General features: G+C 50.6%; 1 protein-coding gene across 15 annotated transcripts in view; it reads right to left on the reverse strand.

Moving 5' to 3' along the window:
* The window catches only part of INPP4A (inositol polyphosphate-4-phosphatase type I A), a 136,089-nt gene that overhangs the window by 60,112 nt on the left and 56,301 nt on the right, over positions 1-19,676 (reverse strand). For 14 of the 15 annotated variants that reach the window (XM_036302320.1, XM_036302330.1, XM_036302329.1 and 11 more), the window contains exons 2-4: positions 8,434-8,504; positions 7,366-7,573; positions 6,693-6,737 (exon numbers count right to left, since the gene is read on the reverse strand). In XM_036302320.1, the coding sequence (XP_036158213.1) occupies positions 6,693-6,737; positions 7,366-7,471 (151 nt within the window). In that variant the 5' untranslated portion in view covers positions 7,472-7,573; positions 8,434-8,504. Of the gene's footprint in view, positions 1-6,692; positions 6,738-7,365; positions 7,574-8,421; positions 8,505-19,676 lie in introns of all 15 variants that reach the window. The other variant, XM_036302314.1, reaches the window with a different exon arrangement.

Here is a 19,676-nt window from a genome sequence, read left to right on the forward strand (position 1 = left end):
TTTGCAGCTGGACACACTCCCTTCACGGTGGGGGTTCCCACTGGGGTGCCTGGCCAGTCTGGGTGAGTGGGTGAGGGCCGTTTTCAGGCTGGCGGGTGACTGAAGCTCCCAGCCTCTCCTTTTTTCTTTTTCTTTTTTATTCTGGGATTTATTTACCTTCTATAGCAGTCACTGGAGCTGAGAGCCGGCTCCAGCTCTGAGGCCGCGGCTGGCTGAAAGCAGGTTTCTGGAGTTTGTTTAGCTTCTATAATTGCAACATTGTTGCATCCAGAGCTCAGAGCTGGGCTGAGGCAGGCAGGGAACCTTGGCTTCCTCCATCACTGGAGCAAGCAAGCCTCCTGCTCGCTTCAGCTGCATGGCTGCCAGCCGCCATGTTTGTTGGCAGTTAATTTGCATATCCTGCTGATTAGCCAATGGGAAGGGTAGTGAAGTTACAGTTAATTACCATGTTTATTATTAGATAGGATAATGAAAGCCTAATATGTAAATTGTCCCTCAGGAGTTCGACTGGGAGTTTGACCACTCGCTATGACGTGCACTGACCACTATGGGGCAGCACGGAACATGGACATCAGCGATGCAGCGCTGGCAGCGGGCAGCAGTAGAGGCACTGCCAGCCTCGATGGGCCCCGACAAGACCAGGACTGTGGCGGGATGGTGGAGCAGGTGAGCGGGCAGCACCAGGCCAAGGCAGGGTGCCAGGCGGGGCCGCGGGGCTGGTGGCGTGAGCTGGGGCTGTGAGCCTGGGGGCACAAGCTGGGACCTGATCCCTGAAGGCTACCCCGAGGCACCCCACCCATGCACAAATTCATACACCAGGCCTCCAGTATCCTAAATAATAAAGAGCCAATATGCAAATAGTCATCACACCCTCACACCCTGGCTGGGAGACCTGAGGCTGTGCCCCTCGCCCTGCGCTGGGGCCGGGAGACCTGAGGCTGGGCGAGGGAATCTGAGGCTGTGCCCCCTGACCCAGGGCTGGGGGATCTGAGGCTGCCCTCCTGCCCGGCGGGGCTTGACAGGGGACCTGAGGTTGCGCCCTCCACCCTGCAGGGATTGACGGGGGTGGAGCTGGCCGGGTCTGGGTGCAGGTGGGCGGGGACTTGACTCTGGGTTCCGTGGTGTGCCCCAGACTCTGACAGGAGGGAGATTTTCATATACATTTTACTAATTTTCTTTCATCTCTGACACTTCTATTATAGACAAAGGGCAAATAGCAGTATTAAAATATTTCCTCTATTAATTCCCTTTTAATGTGCACAAATTTTGTGCACTGGGCCTCTAATAGGATAATAAAATACAAAGAGCTTGGCTTTTGAGTTCTGAGAGTCATATGTACCATGTGACCATCAGCAAAGCAAGGTAGAACTTTTCCCTCAGGCTAGAAAGTTCCCCTTACTTCCAGCCTCTGTGCGCATCACAGCGACCGGTCGTTATGCAGTCACTACCTCACTTCCATCACTGCTGTCTATTCTTGAATTGTACATAAGTGGAATGTTTTAAGATTCATCTATATTGTTCTATATATATATCCCATTGTATAAATGCACCAAGTGTTCTTATCCATGTTGTTAGTAGACATTTGGGTTGCTTCACTTTGAGCCACTATAGATAAAGGTGCTATAAACATTCCTGTTCAAGTCTTTCTGTGAACTGAGGTTTTCCTTTCTCTTGACAAGCACCTAAGGGTGGCATTTCGAGGTTACATCAGAGGACAGGTCTCACTTCACAGCTAACAGTTCTCTAAAGTGGCTGCACCATTTTACAGCCATCACAACGTCCAGGAATGCCAATCACCGCTGACATTTGGTGAGCTTAGTGCTTATTTCTGTTGTTCTAATAGATGTTTTAATTTGCACTTCTGTGATGTGAAGCATCTTTTCACCATATGCTTACTGCCCATTTTTATAACTTCATCAAGAGCCTAATTAAGACTTCTGCTTATTTTTAAATTGGATTGTTGACTTTTTAATTGCTGGTGTGTAAGCATTCTACTGTACAGCTGCCCTCTGTCCAGTATATGTGCTGTGAATATCTTTTTCCCAATCTGTGGTTTATCAGATATTTTCTTAAACATTTTTAGGTTTTATTTTAGATTTTTAATTTTAGGGACTGGTAGGCAGAAAAATGTCCCTCCCCCCAAAAAAGTATCCACGTCCTTGTCCCTGGAACCTGTGAATATATTACATCTCCAGCAAAGGGCTGCAGATGTGACTGGGTCATCGAATCCTCAGATGTGACATGGGAGGTCATTCTGGATCATCTGAGCGGTCTTAATCTGATCACGTGAGCTCTTAAAGCAGAGAGGAAGGTGGAGTCAGAAAGATGTGATCAAGGAGAAAGGTGAGATCCAAGGTATGGAAGGACCCAACCTGGCACTGCTGGCCCTGCAGATGGAAGGGGCCCACAAGCCAAGAAAGGTGAGGGCCTTTCTAAGCCAAGAACCAGCCTCAAATGGCAGCTGGCAAAGAAATGGGAGCACAGTCCTAAAACGGTAAGGAACTAAATTTCGCCAACAATCTGAATGAGCAAAGAAACCCCCCCCTCCCCGAAACCCCAGAAAGGAACGCAGCCCTACTGACGGGCTGACTTTGGTGCTGTAAGGCCCAGTTGAGACCCAGATGAGCCCACTGGAGTTTTGACCTAAGGGAACTGTAAAGAATAGTAAGCTTGTGTCATTGTAGTGCTAAATTTGTGGTGGTGTGTTACGGCAACAATAGCAAACTGAAGCACAGAGTTAGTGCTTTCGCTTTTTAAGAAATCTCGGACCACCCTGAGGCTGAGTTATTTCATTGGTTTACTTCCAGAACCTTTAAGGCTTTATGTTTTAAGTTCTCTTCTATCTTTCCTACGAGTCTACCTCAGCAGCAATCAGGGATTGGACTGTTCTGCCGCCTCCCTCTCCTTTATGCTGTGCCCTTAAGATAGCCCTGGTCTGGTCCCTCTCGGCTTGCCTTCACCAGGTGTGGTTCACACACATGCAAGGCCAGAATAGCTGGGTTTCCAAATACAACGGATGGCTGAGCAATAACAGGTGGCCAAAGGCGGGAAAACGTATCAGTTTAAGGGCTGATGAGCCAAATGCCACCTTCAGAACACACCTTCCCACAAGTGACATTCCCTCCTGGCCTCACCCCCGACCCAGCCTACCTAAATGTCAGCCAATGTTTAATTCCTAGCTCTGAGTTCCATAGCTCCCACAAGGCTTTCTCTCAGCAGTCCCCGGCCCCCTCTCCTTCTGTTTACTGCTTATATCACTCCTTCAGTCTGTTTCCACAGAAACCATTAATCTCTGACATGCACGCCTTGTCTCTCCAACCATATCACCTGTAATCCCAGCTGAGCAAACACTGCTGAGGTAAAGAATAAAGCATATTTCAGGTGCATATCATTTGACTCAGCAATTATAGTGGCAAACGGGAGGGAACCTAGGGGTCACCAACAGAGACGGGTTACGGGGAGTGTGGCACAGCCGAACGCAGATTCTCTCTGGGCACCCAGTACGATGAGGCAGTTCCATGTTTATTAGAATGAAAGGTGCCAGTGATATTTTGCTACATGAGAGAAAAAGCCATGTTAACACTAGGGTGACATTTCTGTAAGGAATTCCACCATCTACAAACCAAAATCATTATAGTGCTGTGTGGGTGCAAAAATACCTGGACGGACTCACACCAAAATGCCATCTCTGAGTTTCTCTCTCTCAGGATTTTCTTTTCCTCTAACATTTGCTGTAATAGATGTTTTAAAATAAGTACTTTCCTTTTTGTTAATCCTTACCCAAGGACATTTTTTTCCTATTGGTTTTTAGAGAGAGTGGAAGGGAAGAAAGGAGGAAGGGAAGGAGGGAGGAGGAGGAGAAGGGGAGAGAAAGAGAGAGAAAACATCAATGTAAGAGAGACACATTGACTCGCTGCCTCCTGCAGGTGCCCCAACTGGGCCAGGGATAGAACCTGCAACCCAGGTATGTGCCCTTGACTGGGAATTGAACCCATGATCCTTCAGTCCGTGGGTGAATGCTCTAACCATCTAGCACCACTGGCCAGGACAGTCTATATATTATTAAGATAAAACATTTGATCAATCATCTGGCTCCTCACCTTTTTTGCGTAACTGTGGTAAAATTCGCCCTCACCTTCTAAGGCTGTTTCATCCTCTATGTCTGTATTACTTGGCTTGTCACATGCAGAAACAGCCTGATTCCTATCCAGGGGTGAGGGTCTCAACTCAATTCTATCAACTCTCACGCTCTCTGTGCTCCATCAGTCTAGCTCCTTGTTTGGTTAACTCCATTCTGCATCATTAAATCCATATCCTGTGAGCAGTTTTCATTATAAGCCAAGTGGGGTTTCTTTCACTTCTCTCCTGTGCTGGGCCCTACCTGTTTCCTAGACCCCAGGTCGCCCTTCTTCTCCATTCACGCCCCTTGTCGTGAAGCAAACCCTCCACCAACGTCCAGAGAAAGGATGTGGGGAAGTAAGTTTTTCTGAGACTCTGTAGCCGAGACAAGTTTCCTCCTACCCTCACATTGGACTGACAGCCTGGCTGAGCACAGCATTCTGGGTAGGAAACAGTTCTCTCCCCGCATTGAAGGTGCTGCCCGCTGCCTTCACGTTCCCGTGTGGCGGAGCATCTCCACACTCACTTCATCCCTGGTCCGTGGATGTGCCCTCCTCTGAGTTTCAGAGTCTTCACTGGATTACCCGTGCTGTGAAATTTTACCCGATGGGTCTCAGGACAGGTGTTTTCAACATTCGGGGCCTGGTAGGCATTTTTAACCCAGACACACCTTCTTCAGTCCTGACAGACCCTGGTGCCACTGCCTGGTCATTCCCTCCCTCACATTCTTTTCTCTTTTCTCTACTAAGTTTCAGACCTCCCAAATCTGCTCTCTAATTTTCCATTTCAATTTCTCTCCTGTTTTCTATTTCACTTTTAAAGTTTTACTTTCTCAGATAATTCCTTGAATATCTTCCATACTTTATTGAATTTTAAAATATTTTCTACCCTATTTTAAATTTCTAAAATTATCCATGTTTTCCAACTGTTCTCTTTCTCTTTAGAGCACCCTGTTTTTATTGGATGTATACACCATCTTCTCTTGAGGCTATAAATTATATTCTAAAATATATAATTTAGTATATAAAATACACAGTAACTATATTCATGTAAATATAAAATTTATATATAACCCACGTGTCCATCAGCAGAATAAACTATGGTTGGTGCACACAATGGAAGCCACTCAGCAAGGCAGGATGAGTCTGGCCGCAGAACTGCACGTCCAGCACGAGTCCAGAGCATTACCGAAGTGAGCACGGTGCACCCAGAGGCTGGGCACTGCATGGTTCTATCATGTGAAACTCTCGCGGCCTCACTGCAGTGATGGAAACAGGCCGACAGCTGACTGGGAGTGAGGCTGAGGACATGAGAATCCTTTGGGGCGATGGCAAGGCTAGTGGTTACATACATAATATGCTTATCAAAACTCACTGATGCTACACTTAAAATGGGTACATTTTACATACAAATTATACCTCAATGTTGACTTAAAACAAAATGAAAGAAGAGTCAAAGATGACCAGACTTTACTGAAGGCCTGCAACATGAAAGAAAAGATAGAACTTGGAAGAATAGAGAACTTGCAGAAAGTAAAAGACAAGGTCAAAGAAAGTACATGTCAAAGAAATGATATGCTGCACAGAGTCTGTTTCTGTTTCTTACTCTCCCTGATGTTTGGGGACAAGGGTGGAAGCGTGCTCACACTTTGCTGTGCAACTTGGACTGGCATCACAGTTTGTAAAGAGCAATAAAGGTCTAGGTTGGTGGGCATCCCGTACACAGCTGTGCTCACTACCCACTGCAGACCAGGCATCTGGCAAGGGCTGGGGACCCTGAACTAGTTTAGGAGCATGAAACCTGTAATGAGGACGTTTTCAGAGTTTAAAATTTGGTGATAATGCACTTATATTTTTATGGGTTTAGCAACATGTCAAAGCCCTTGTTTTATTTTAACCACCATGAGCTTGTCTCTCAAATGGCAACACTTCATACGACTCATGAAGAAACCCATCCAGCAAGGTCAAGGGCAGGCTCAAGGCTGGGCACTTAGTTTACAGCACAGTCTGGATAAGATTCCAGGTCATCTGGTTCACAGCACCTCTTGGACACCTCTGCCAGGCCACTGGCCAATGCTGACCCCCGTCCAGGAGATGCGGGGAGGGGAGAGGACCACCAGAGCTCAGTGTCCCCAGAGGAGCTTCCCAGCTGACCATGCCTTCTCTCCTGCCACACTTCCCGATCCCAGGGCTGGCACAGTCTCTCTGATGCTCTGAGAGGGAGAGCACGCAAGTGTCATCACCTCCGGTCACAGAGTAGGGAATGAGGACTAGGAAGCTAAACTCAACCACACAGGCCTCCTGGCCAGGGGCTGACACCGCTAGCCCTAAACCCCGCTTTCTCACCCCTCCCGGTCTCGGCAGCTCACGGTGGGCTCACCACTTCCAGCCCTGCAGGCATAGTCCCCCAGGCCCCCTCCCCCACAGGAAGTCCACATCAGCCTCCAGGTTCATCTTCTCAGCAACACGTCAGCAGCAGATGGTGGCAGCAAGGCCTCTAAGACTCGGGCCAGCAGTTGTGTTTTTGTTTTTGAGCAACATATATTGTTACCTAAAACAATGAAAGACACCCACCTAAGCTGAACTCTAAAATGGGTTCATCTGGATCTTGTAGATTTCCTGAATAAAAAAGAAATGCCAGACAAAAGTCAGTCTTAATCAACTTTTCCCTGCTTTCAGATTTTATACAAAAAACACACAACCCCAACACATTTATCATCATTTCACAGTGTTTGCAAATTGAACCGTCATGCCGCACACCTTAAATGCATACAGTGATATGTGTCAATTATTTCTCAATAAAACTGGGGGGAGGGGGAACTCCAACATTCTACTTATTTTTATATCCAAAACTTATGTGAGGTGATTTCTTCATTTTATAAACTTTTTGTTTTGAGATTTCTAGAAAGTCTCAGACTCTAAAACCAAACCCCTACCTTTCCAGGTCTGCATACCCACAACAGACAGGCCTTTTACTATGGCCTGGGCATTGGCCAGACAGGCCCCATGGACACTCCCACATCATCTCCTGGCTGGAAACCTGCAGCAGACTGGCTCCCTCGGAGGCAGTGTCAGGGAGAGTGCTGGCTTTCTCCTCCCTATTCTGACTCACCCAGAGGAGGCACCCTCCAGCCTGGGGCAGTCACAGGGGGCTCATATTGGCTGTCCACCAGGTGCCCAAGGCGGCATGCGTGGCCCTCCCAGAACTGCCATGTCGGAACCACTGGAGCCGCCCCAAGAGGCTCACCTGCCAGAGAGAGGCCAAGCATGTCAGCTGCCACATCAATGGTGGAAGCCCGCTGCAGTGCACGGGCCCTGGCGCCATGGCGAGGGCTGTGCTCTCTTGCTGTCATGATGTCATTGGTGATGATGTGTTTCCTGCTCCTGGGTCAGACCACGCCTGACTCCCTGGGAAGAGCTGTCATCCAGCCCTATCCCCTACGGTGGCAGCAGTCCTGAGAAATGGGAACGAACAATGGGAAGAAGTACAGATAGTGGCAGAAAGGCACTGTGAGATCACAGAGAGTGCGTGAGCTATGCGAGCAGGCACAGCAAGGCCAGGGTCCCAGCAGGTCGGGCCGGGGGAAGAAGAGTCTGATGGTCTAGGTCTCTTCAGTCACCACGTTCCCTACGCTCCCCAGCGCACTCACACAACAACACCGCAGGCCCATACAGAAATCGTGTTCTCTCTGACAAAGACATGCCACCTTAAATGATGTTTTACAACAACCGTAAAACATGGCTTTTGAGATTTTATTTGCTTTATTAAGCTTTCCCATTGGCAAGTCTCATAGAATTTCATAAAATTTAAAGCCAACTCGCTACAACCTCTGTTAGGATACAGGTGCATGAAGGGGTTTGCCACCCTGGTTACAACAGCTCGGTGGGACACGGGACAGACAAAGGCACATGCCCTCCAACCTTGCCCTCTTTCTTCCCAGAGCTACAGAAACTTCATGTGGGCCTTGGTCCTGCCTTTCTTTCCCACAAAACATGTATGTGATCCTCTCGAGAGCCGAGTGCTGCGCTGGGGTGTGGCCATCTCTGAGAGCGGCCTCTGCTGGCTGGGTCAGACAGCCTCCACATGGGAAGCAGCAAGAAGTGAGTTTCACATTTTCCCAGCCCCATAGGTGGTCATTCCTGCTGTCTCTAGAAGGAACCACCCTTTAGAAGGTTAGGCAATGAGACGGAGCAGAAGGGCTGGTTTAAAACACCCCTCTCCAAGCCTGCGATTTCCAGACGCCCCGTCTTCTCTCCTCTACCTGAAGGGCCCATGGTCCCGCTCTTGAGGAGGTTCACTCACCCAGCAACTTACTGGACATGTTTGTTCTTGTTTCAGTAGTGACACGTGGCATTTCTTCATAGGAGCATCTCCAAATCCATCACCTAAAAATAGAAAGTTATACACTTAACAAGCTGGTCAACACGCAGGGAGTTCTTGTGAAAGAATCTATACTAATAAAAGGGTAATATGCTAATTAGACCGGACATTTTCCAGATGTCCTTCTTGACAAAGCCATGGTGGTGGGGGCCAAGGTAGAAGCAGTTAAGGGCGATCAGACCAGCAGGGGAAGGCAGTTAGGGGGTGATCAGGCTGGCAGGCAGAGGCAGTTAGGAGCCAGCGGTCCCGGATTGTGAGAGGGATGTCCGACTGCCTGTTTAGGTCCAAGATCCCCGGGATCAGGCCTAAACAGGCAGTCAGAGATCTCCTGAGGGGTCCCGGATTGGAGAGGGTGCAGGCCGGCCTGAGGGACCTCTCCTCCCGTGCACAAATTTCGTGCACCAGGCCTCTAGTACATTATAATTCCAATACCTAGAAATATGGGAATGCCACAAGCTGTTTCATGTTCCTCTTTCCACACACCAATCTAACCTTCTGGCTCAAAAACAAAGGTTTTGCTCAAAGCCCAAAAGAATGAGAACTAGACAGTACACACTCTGTTCCACTCCAGGGGTGACCCAGGGGAATTTGGGGCGGCCCCAAAGAGCCACGTGAGCAGCTGGGGTGGATCAGGGAAAATGAGGAGGTGAGGATCTGAGTCCAAGTCCTCCCTCCCATAGGTCTCAGGTCCGAAGAGAGCTGCTGGGCCCCTCCGAGTCTCTGCATTTTGCTGTCTAAGATGAAGCTAGTTGTACCCATCTCACAGGGTGCAGTGAGAACCAGACCTTCCACAACGGGAGAGGGCTCTGCAAACTCCACTGGGCTCCCCAAACTCTGTTGGCCTCCCACAGTGAAGCAGGCAGGGGCCACTGTGAAATAGGACCCCCCCCCCCCCGACTCTGACTCAGTCCTCGCACTGCTGGGGAGCTGTTGGGCGAACCTGGGGGCCCAGCACATGAGCCATCTGAAAATGCCAGGGCCTGGGGTGCAGACCACTGGAAGGGCAGTGCTCTCACCCTGGGCAAAAACTCAGTCCCTGGAGGTTGTGCTCCTGCCTCTCCCACTGAGACACCCAGTGACCTTCAGCCGGGCGCCTCAGCAGAGAAGCATGGCCTGGCTGGGGTCACAATAGAAGTCACCAGGGGAAGATGCATCAGTTTGCTGAAATCGGAAGGCATACAAGTCAAAAATATCCAATAAAAATGGGAAAGTACTTATAGTATTAATATCTGTGAATTTGTAACTTACAAATTAATTTTAAAAACTCACTAAAAATCCAAGTAGCAAAAGGTAAGAATTAATAAAAGAGTAATACATGTGGTAAACATTTTGAACAGGGGCCAGACTCATTCATAATAATAAAAGGAATGCTCCCCACACCTACATTCCCTAAATTAGTCTGCCAAAAGCAGTTAGTTCTATTGAGAATATGCTTTGTGGGCGGACCTAGAGGAAATTCCATAGGACTGTCCTGTAGTGCTGATGACATGTTAGAGTACTACAAGCATTTTGGAAAAGAAGCTAACATTACTTATCAAAATTTGTCCACAACAAAATTCTCGCCAATGATCCAGAGATGCTTACTGCAGTATGACTTACAACGACAAACTGAGACCAACCCAAGTGCCCACTGCAGGTGTCAGTGTCAACGTCTGTGAACACTGACATACGGCTGTTCGCATGGTCATAATAAAGCCAACAACCACATGGACCCTTCTTCCACCTCATTAGCCACCAGGAAAAGGCACGTCATGGGCATGAGATAGCGCATACCCACTAGAATAGCTGAAATGAAAAGACGGCAATACCAAGTGTTGGTGAGGATGAGGAGTGATGGCCCTGATATACTGCTGGAGGAGTCAAGGGCATGGCCACTCTGGAAAATGCAGTATCTACTCAAACCGAACACTCATCCACCCCAGAATCTGGAATTGCTAACAGAAATGTATACTTATATTCCCCCCAAAAGAATGTGAAGAACATTTAGAGCAGTAACATTTATAACAGTCAAAAACCAGAAACAACCCAAATGCCCACCAAGAGCAGATGAACACAACACAGGTGACTCCTAGAAATGATATCAAGGGGAGAGCCAGGCACACAGAGCACATCTAGGCAACTGTGTTTCTATGAGGTTTGGGCACAGCCCAATGAGCCCTTGGTGTTAGAGTCCAGATGCTGGTATTTCTGAGGGGTGAGTACTGATGGTGGGAGGAGGGGAGGGGTCCTACCTCAATAAAAAGTTTAATTTTTTCAGTGGCTGCAATGGAGACAACACAGTATGAAAGATGTTTACGTCAGTTCTGCATCATGTGGGTTTTCCACACACTATTCCACCTATGTTCTGGTTATAGCCATTCCTTAAAAAAATGTAACACAAAGGCAAAGAGCCAGCAGGAGGCCACAGCAAGACAGTGGCCATGTCTGAGGACATGATGGGGAGCAGGGGAGAAGAGGGGAAATGGCTTCCTTTCTTGGCTATCACCCCCTTGCATCACTGAAATCTGCACCCCCTGCTGGTGGAGGCAGAGGTGGCACCTGGAGATGAATCAGCCAGGAAGGAGCTCTTCTCTCTTGAACCTCCCCCCGTCCCCCAGCTTATTCATGAAGATACAGCCACCTTCCCTTCAGTTGGGACAGCAGAGACTTGCCACCTACCACAGGGCTGCATCTCACCTTGACATCTCAAACGCCCAAGGGAGGCTCCCATCCCCCTTCCCCTGCAGAGTCCCTGCCCACTCCACCCACCTGCCTTTCCCCTAGGCCAGTGGCTCTCAACCTCCCTTTAATACAGTTCCTCATGTTGTGGTGACCCTCAATTTCATTGTTACAAATTGAACATAATTAAAGCATAGTGATTAATCACAAAAACAATATGTAATTATATATGTGTTTTCCGATGGTCTTAGGCGAACCCTGTGAAAGGGTCGTTTGACCCCCAAAGGGGTCGCGACACCCACAGGTTGAGAACCGCTGCCCTAGGAGGGAGTTTAGTATTATAGGCATTATGAGATTCTGGGGGTATACATGCTTCAAGGGGAACATCTACAGACTAGTTTTACAAACTTGATAGAGTTCACAGATCATAGAAGCTTTCAGGTCAAAAAGACCTCAGAAGGTACTTGGTGGTTACTTGGGGGCATTTAATTAGAATCTGCAATTTAAGTCATCAAGACCCAGAACAAAACGCTAATTTGCACAGCCAAACTCAATTCCCGTATTAGTCTCATTAATTTAAGGTGATTCACCAAGGATTCCCATATTCCCATGGTCCCTGTTTTCTTCCTCATTTGAAGATTGAAGCTCATTAGAAGCAAAACTACTCTAAAAATAAAGAGGACAGAAGGGGAGGGAGCGGTTTGGAGGACTGGGCTGGTAGGGAGGCGAGAAGGCGGCAGGAGCACTCAGGACACTCACTGCCTCCTCTTCCTCACTCAGAGAGCCACGTGGTCCTGGCCATCGAACCAGCCATATGGGCGTAGAGGGATGAGGGCAGGGGGGCACGCGAGGCAGGGGGGCAAGCGAGGCAGAGAGGCAGCAAGGGAGGCCAGGACTCACACAGCTTCATGGGACTAGTGAGGATGGCACCACTGTCAGAAGCTTCTCCAGGGGCCAGTCTTGCCCGCCTCCAGAGACCAGGCAACTTGTCTCGGGCAAGGAAGGCTGGCCCCTCCACTCAGTCACCCCTGGGGAGGACTAATCATGGAGCCCCGCTGTTTACAACTTACTTTATTTATTTATTTATTTATTTATTTATTTGGTTAATCCTCACCCGAGGATATTTTTTTCCATTGATTTTTAGAGAGAGTGGAAAGGAGGGAGGTAGGGAGGGAGGAAGAGAGAGAGATATCAGTGTGAGACACATTGATTGGTTGCCTCCTGCACGAGCCCCAAACAGGGCTGGGGATCAAACCTGCAACCCAGGTATGTGCCCTTGACTGGGAATCGAACCCGAGACTCTTCAGTGTGAGGACGGATGCTCTAACCATGAGCCACACCGGCCAGGGCCAAAGCCCTACTTTTATTCATCTTAAACACTGGGGTTCTTCTGAAAATAATCTTGAAAAGGAGATGCACAGGTGAGGTCACAGAAATCCAGACACTTTCTCAGGGTCATGTAGAGGTACAGGGTGAACTGAGAAACAACCCAAAGCCAAAGGCCAAGTACAGCTGGTGCTGTTCTCTCTGCCCTTCATAGCTCAGCATCCCTCTCGCTGTCGCTGGGAGCCAGGGGCTAAGAGCAAGCCTTCCTGGGCCTTGCTCTCCTAACTCAGGCAACAGTGAGAGAAAGTCAGAGAGAAAGGCTGAGTGAGTCAGCACGTGAGTCAGCAGCGCTGAGGAAGAGGCCACCTCCGGAGCCAGAAGAGGAAGAGTTTTCTCTCAAAACCCCTAAAACCAGGACAGCCACAAGCACCGAGTGATGAGGCATCCCATGGCTCACTGGCACCCAAACCTGGGAGAGGGCTGCTGCCCGCCCCCCGCCCCGCCGGCAGCACGCATGCCCTGTACGCAGCCAGCACCCATAGCCTGTCCTTCCAGAGGTGCCCTGACACAGCTGCAGTCTGTCCCTCCATGATGACCCGCTGGGACCTGTGTCTTATGAATAACAGACTTAACTCCTTGCTTCTTCCACACCCTCCTGGTGCAAAGACCAGGTTTTAGACAAACACCTGCTGGTAAACAAACCTTAAACACCTGTGGCGACTGTTGCTCACCAGAGTCTGGCTTTTTCCTGCCTCCGAGATACCCAACAGACAACTCCCGGCCCCTTCCCTCCAGTGCTGGAGAAAGCCTGCAGGGAGCCGCTCCCTCCCTCCCGCCTCCTGTTCCCATGCCACACTGGCTGAGGGTGAGGCGAGGCTCACTGTGAGCACAGCTCCACTCAGGAAACACCGCCTAATGCAGGAGCACACTGCAAACATCAGCCCAGGCTGCTAAGAATTAAATGTGGGAAACTAATGGGCCTTAGGAAGTCAAGCCCAGGAAAACAGAAAATGTGCAGTCGCCCGAGCTGGTTTGGCTCAGGGGACAGAGGTAGGCCTGTGGACTGAAGGGTCCCGGGTTCGATACCAGTCAAGGGCACATGCTGGAGTTGCAGGCTCAATCCCCAGTAGGGGGCGTGCAGGAGGCAGCCAATCAATGATTCTCTCTCATCACTGATGTTTCTATCTCCCTCTCCCTTCCTCTCTGAAACCAATAAAAATATATTTTTTAAAAATGTGCTATATTGATGCACATTCTCACTGGCAGGTCAAACTGCTGGGACAGCTTCTCACTCCCCAAGCCCTGCTCTCTGTCCTATTCACTGAACAGGCAGAAGTGGCAGGAAGCTCGCCACCCAATCTATTAACTAACTGGCCTCACTTGTTTCATGAGTATGGCAGCTGATAAAATATAATGCCTAACCCAGACTCAAATGCACATCTGGGACTCCAAGGGGAGGAGTCAGCACCTGGAGTGGGCCATGGGCATTCCTCTAAAAAACCAGGCAGGCCAAGTGCCCCTGGGTAGGACACGCCCAGATTGTTCAAGTTAACTCCCACCCCTCCACTTGCTCTAGCCACGAAACAAAACAGTGCTGGCTGCTGGCCTCCTCTCACACCCCACACCCAAGCCATTCTGCTGGCTCTACCTTCCCAGAGATCCGGACTTCAACCCGCCTCAGCACCCAGCCCTGCCGCCCGGGCTCCTGACCCATCCCTCCGCAGCCCCGGAGCCTGGCTCCACGCAGCCCTGGCTCCACCCTGGCCTCATTGCTGCTCAGAGCTCCCCAGCTGCAACCCTCAGCAAGGCCAACGAAAGGCAGCTCCCTCACCCTGTATGTCCTTCCTCTGTATGTCCAGTCTTCAGGACAGTGGGTCAAATCTGCAGCTGGGCCCTTAGTGGTTCACCTAAGAACCATGAGCCTTTCAGGAATTTTGTACAAAAGCCAGTTTGAAAATAAGTCACCCTAAAAAGTGTTTAAAGGTGCTCCTGCTGAGCGACACGGGGGCAGACCCGGGTCTGGGTGCTGGCATCTGGGGGACCAGAGACGTGTTAATGGGCAGCAAGGACGCGGTCCAGGAGGCGCCAGCAGCGGCGGCGGCGGTGGCTGTCCCTGGGCTGCCTTGGCCACTTTTAAAGCACCCACACTTTCTCATGCTGTTTCATCTCCACAGCTGGCCATCTCCTCAACAAACAGGGAAGGCCTCTCCTGGGCCAGGCCTGAGGGATGCAAAGATGAACACTGGGGCTTGGGCAGGAAATGCATCAGGAGAAACACAAAAAGAAGAGATGGACACACTGAGGCGCGCACTGGTGCTGCTCAAGCCTCTTCTGGAACCTTCCCTGTGAGAAGGGCTGGTCGGCAGCTGTCCACTGGCCCGCCAGGAGCACCCAGGGGCTAGCACCAGGGACTCTGAAGGCTGGGGAGAATCAACCCAGTGTCCCATGTATTACTCCTCGCACTCCCCTGCACCAGGCTTCATCTGTCACTCGATCACCACACCAGTTCCCAGAACACACACACCAAGATAATGGCGTTACTGCCCGGGGCACTGCAATCCCTGTGAGAGCGCCTGTTCGGTGCTGGAGACAACGCACGCCAGTGCCCATGCCACCCTGCCCTCTCCGGGACACTTCCATAGCTCCTGTCTTGCTCCACTGGCCATCGGCCACTCGGGGCCCCCATACAATGAACTGAAGTTTGCCTGGGTGTTGGCCAGGAAGGCCTCTCAGTAGTGCCTCAGAAATGTCCTCATGGGTGTGTAAAAGGCCTGAGGAAGCCATCCAATATTTATCAATGAAGACATGTTGCCCAGGGGGCCCGAGAGCCTGAGACAGGACAAGAGCACCCCGTGACCTGTGAGTGGGTTATTGCCGGGTGGGTTCTGCAAAGGCCTCACCAGCATGGAGGAAGGTGCTGCAGGCCCAGACGCCCCGCCCAGGGCACTCAGTCAAAGCCTAGGTTGGGAGCTGCAGCTAGACGAGAACTGACTCCGAGCCTGCTCCTTCCCTTCCCCTCTTTGTCCATCCAAGCCTAGGGCTATAAGGCCTGGCCTGGCGCCTGCTTCTACCTCCCCCACTCAGAGTTGGCCATGTGGAAGCTGACGGCATCAGGGCAGGTGCCACCCCCACTCGGCTTCTCTCCTCCCTCCCCATTGGGAGGGGTCTGTTCTTTCAGTCAAGGGGCTGCTCAGGGCTCCTCGGGATCGCAGTGCCCAGAGGGGGTGCCCTCTGGGGCCAGGGCCCTCACCCAAGCTATGGCAACTGCTCTGCCATGTCCTGATGCGGGGATGAGGCTGTCACAGCGATGGCAAGTCTGGTACCCCTGCCAGCCTGGGCTGGCTGGACACCTGGGCTGCAGGTGGAGGACCCAATCCCAATGAGTTTCAGCAGGAAGGCAGGTTTGCCATAAAGGCCTGGCTTACTTACAGAACTTGAGCAGGAATATGGCTGACAGACCAATGTCGGTGGCACAGACAACTCCCCTGCTCACCACATCATTCTCCCCATCCCTGCAAATGACCTTGTGTACATGGTGTACAGAGGAAGCCGACAGCCCCCAACTTTAAACTCTCCAGCCCTAACCAAATGCATGGATTCTCCCTGAGTCTTCAATCCAGCTCTTCCCAGGAAAGGCAATCCATGTCCTACTCAGGCTACGTGCCCCCCTGGCTGGAGGGCGGGGGCCACAGGCACAGGGATGCTCTCATTCGATGGAGGGTGGTTGGGGAGAGTTCCCACAAAGTGGGCAAGGGAGGCTGAAAATAATTATCTCACTCACCACAAGTTTTAGTAGTCAAATGAAAACCCTACAGCAAGTGTTTCTCAAACTTTATGAGGAAAGTTGAAGATCTCCCAGTGTTAACTAAATGTTTTTTATATTGTTTAAAATAGATAACAAATACAAAATTAGGTATAAACTCTTTTTTCTTGGAGCTCTTAAACTACTATAAAATAAGAGATTAGTAAAAGCAACAAACAAAACCCCAACACCAGTGGACTCACATTTACATAACGTGAAAGATGGGGGTGCTGTACAGAAACATCACACAAACACAACCCGAGGGCTCCAGAAGGCATGCCTGCCACACCCTCCATGCCACCCCCACCTGGCCTGAAGCCACCAATGCCCACAATGGCCACTTTGGATGGCCAAACAGCTACCTGGTCAAAATAGCAGCAGTCAGCAGCCACTGCTCCCCAGAAAAATGAGGGCAGAGGAGCAGGGACACAGCGACACCCCTGAATTACAAGCAGGGGTCTAAGGACCCTGGGCATAGAGCCTCCATAAGTCGTTTTGCTCTTTTGCATGAAATCAAGGAAAGTATAGAGAAAAAGAGCAGAAGATGGCTTGCTGTGTGAAAACACAAGACTGGAAAGCCCGCTTCCTGGAGTCCCCATGATGGGGCACCCCTACGTACACGTGAACCCCATTAGCAAGGTTTCTCTGCTCTTTTTGTATGAGTAATGTGGGTTTTTGGTCATTTCCTTCTCTTTACTGTTCCCAACATATTTTATTCATTCACTTAGAATATCTCGGTTTATTAAGTGTGTAAAGTTTCATGTGCTTTGGGAAAGAGTCACCAAGCTACCCCGGTTTCCACTGGCAACACATACTCCACAATCCTATATAATCCTATATATTAAAAGGCTAATATGCAAATGGCCAAATGGCAGAATGATCAGTCACTATGACGCACACTGACCACAGACGTTCAATACAGGAGCTGTCCCCTGGTGGTCAATGCGCTCCCACAGGGGGAGCGCTGCTCAGCCAAAAGCCAGGCTCACGGCTGGCAAGCACAGAGGCAGTGGCAAGAGCCTCTCCAGCCACCGAGGCAGTGCTACGGACCCCTTGGGGGGATGTCCAACTGCCTGCAGAGCGGGCCTAAGCTGGTTGTTAGACATGCCCCGAGGGATCCCGGACTGTGAGAGGGTTCAGGCCAGGCTGCAGGACCATCACCACAGTGCATAAATGTCATGCACCTGGCCTCTAGTAAAAGCATAATATGCTAAGTGTCCAACCAAGCAGTCGACTGTTCGGTTGACCGCTCGACCAGCTGCTATGATGCGCACTGACCACCAGGGGGCTGACACGCTGACTGGTAGGTTAGCTTGCTTCTGGGGTCCAGCCAATCAGGATTGGGCGAGAGGGCCAGACATGCCCTGGGGCCCTCCCACAGTCCCTCCCAGCCAGCCAACCTCCCGCGGTCCCTCCCTGGCCAGCCGGCCCCCATTGGCCCCAATCAGGACTGGGCGAGACAGCCCCAATTGGCCCCAATTGCCAGCCAGGCCAAGGGACCCCACCCATGCATGAATTCGTGCACTGGGCCTCTAGTTCAAGAATAAAACATGCAGCCCTGGCCAGGTGGCTCAGTTGGTTAGGTGTCATCCCATTCACTAAAAGGTCGTGGGTTCAATTCCCAGCCAGGGCACACACCTAGTTTTCAGGTTTGATTCCCGGTCATAGGAGCATATGGGAGGCAACCAATCAATGTTTCTCTCTCACATCAAAGATTCTCGCTCTCCTTCTCACTCTCCAAAATCAATAAAAACATATCCTTGGGTGAGGATTAAAAAAATAAAAAGAATAAAACACGCAGCCTACCTCTCCTCACAAACACTCCCATGTCCTCTTTCAGACTTGTGGAGGGAAAGTGAGCAGCTCACAGGGTGGGCAGGGGCTGGACACAGACAGGGTAGGCCCACGCAGGGAAACCAGGCCCTGACCATGGCTGGCCCACTCGGGAGACACTATTGTCCCAAAAACGAGCCTGGTCTTTCATAAACCTGAGGGCAAAGTGCGCTCCTGGAAGAGGGGCTGAGCATCCGCACCAGCTCCCAGACCCAGCTCCTAGGGCTCATCCCACAGGGTGGCCTCGGGATACTTCAAATTCTGGCACAGGTGCGCCTGCACCACACCGTGAGTTGCCCACCCACAGCACCGGCAGCCGGCCGCCACCCTGCTCCTGCTGAGCCCCTCCCTCGCCATCCTAACTCCAGCACCATCGACAGGGCAGTGCGTGGGCTGATGAGGCGGTTCATTCCAAACACATTATTTCCTTCTAGACTGCGGCTGACAGAGCAGGGCTGACAGTAATTGGCATGACTGGGGTTGGACAGGTCTAGTTTATTTTGGGGAAAGCTTGTTTTCAAATTCGAAGTGTCAAAGTTGGCTTCATGGGAGAGTATAAAATTTTGTGAGTAACAACAAAATCCTATAAAGGGCTATAAATGCAAAGCCACAACCACAGATCGATGAATGCTGGGAAGACGAAGTTATTTCTGGAACACGGCAGTGAGCCAGGAGACCAGGGACAACCTGCCCAAGGCCTCCACGGGGCGGCTCCCAACCAGTCTCATTTTAGCTTCCACACCAAGAAACCGTAATTGGGGAGAGAAAGTCTCAGTCTCTCCGTACCCTGGAAACAAAGCCATCACACATACTCTGGCAAGGTGGACAGCACCTGCAAAACTGGAATCCTGTTTTAACCAATCACTGTTGGGGGGACATATAGAGAAGACGCTGAAAGGGCCTTCAGTGCCTCAAATGCTCATGTAGAAGTAAAAGCAAGCAGTCTGATTCTGACATGAGACCTTTCCCTGGGAGCCTGGCCACAGCTCTTATTGCAAAGCTGATGGTGACAGGAATGATAAAAACCCAAGAAAAGTAATTTTAAAAAAAAAGAGCTACCGGCAGTGCCTCCGAGGCCTGTGCACGCTTCCTCAGACAGCGTCCGTGAGGCCCACCAGTGCTGCAGTGAGTGCGCGCCCCAGGCACGGAGAAGTGCCGCCACAGGCAGCGTCTCATACTGGGCAGCAACATCTGTGCGGCTCCTCTCCCCGACTGGTGAAGATGAAGACAGCAGGGGAAGGGCCAGGGGGCGGAGGACGGACAGCAGCACTGGGACGTTTCAGTCCTCAGCTGGCAAGCCTGGTAGATGGCCTGCAACATGCTGCCTCTGACAGGAGTGTTCATGGAGCCTGCAACCTGGAACCAGAGTTGTTCATTCATTTGTTCAACAGGTGCCTCTCCAGGCACTTAGAGAGGACATGCAGATGAGTTCGAAGTGGCCCCTGCCTGAAGGATCCAACAGTACAGCAAGGGAGTGAGACACTCAGACAAGACAACACAAAGACAAAATGTGATGCATGCCCCAGGCCATGGTGGGGGTGAGGAAGAAACCTTAAAT

This window comes from Myotis myotis, unplaced genomic scaffold, assembly GCF_014108235.1.
Source record: "Myotis myotis isolate mMyoMyo1 unplaced genomic scaffold, mMyoMyo1.p scaffold_m19_p_30, whole genome shotgun sequence".
Taxonomy (NCBI): Eukaryota; Metazoa; Chordata; class Mammalia; order Chiroptera; family Vespertilionidae; genus Myotis; species Myotis myotis.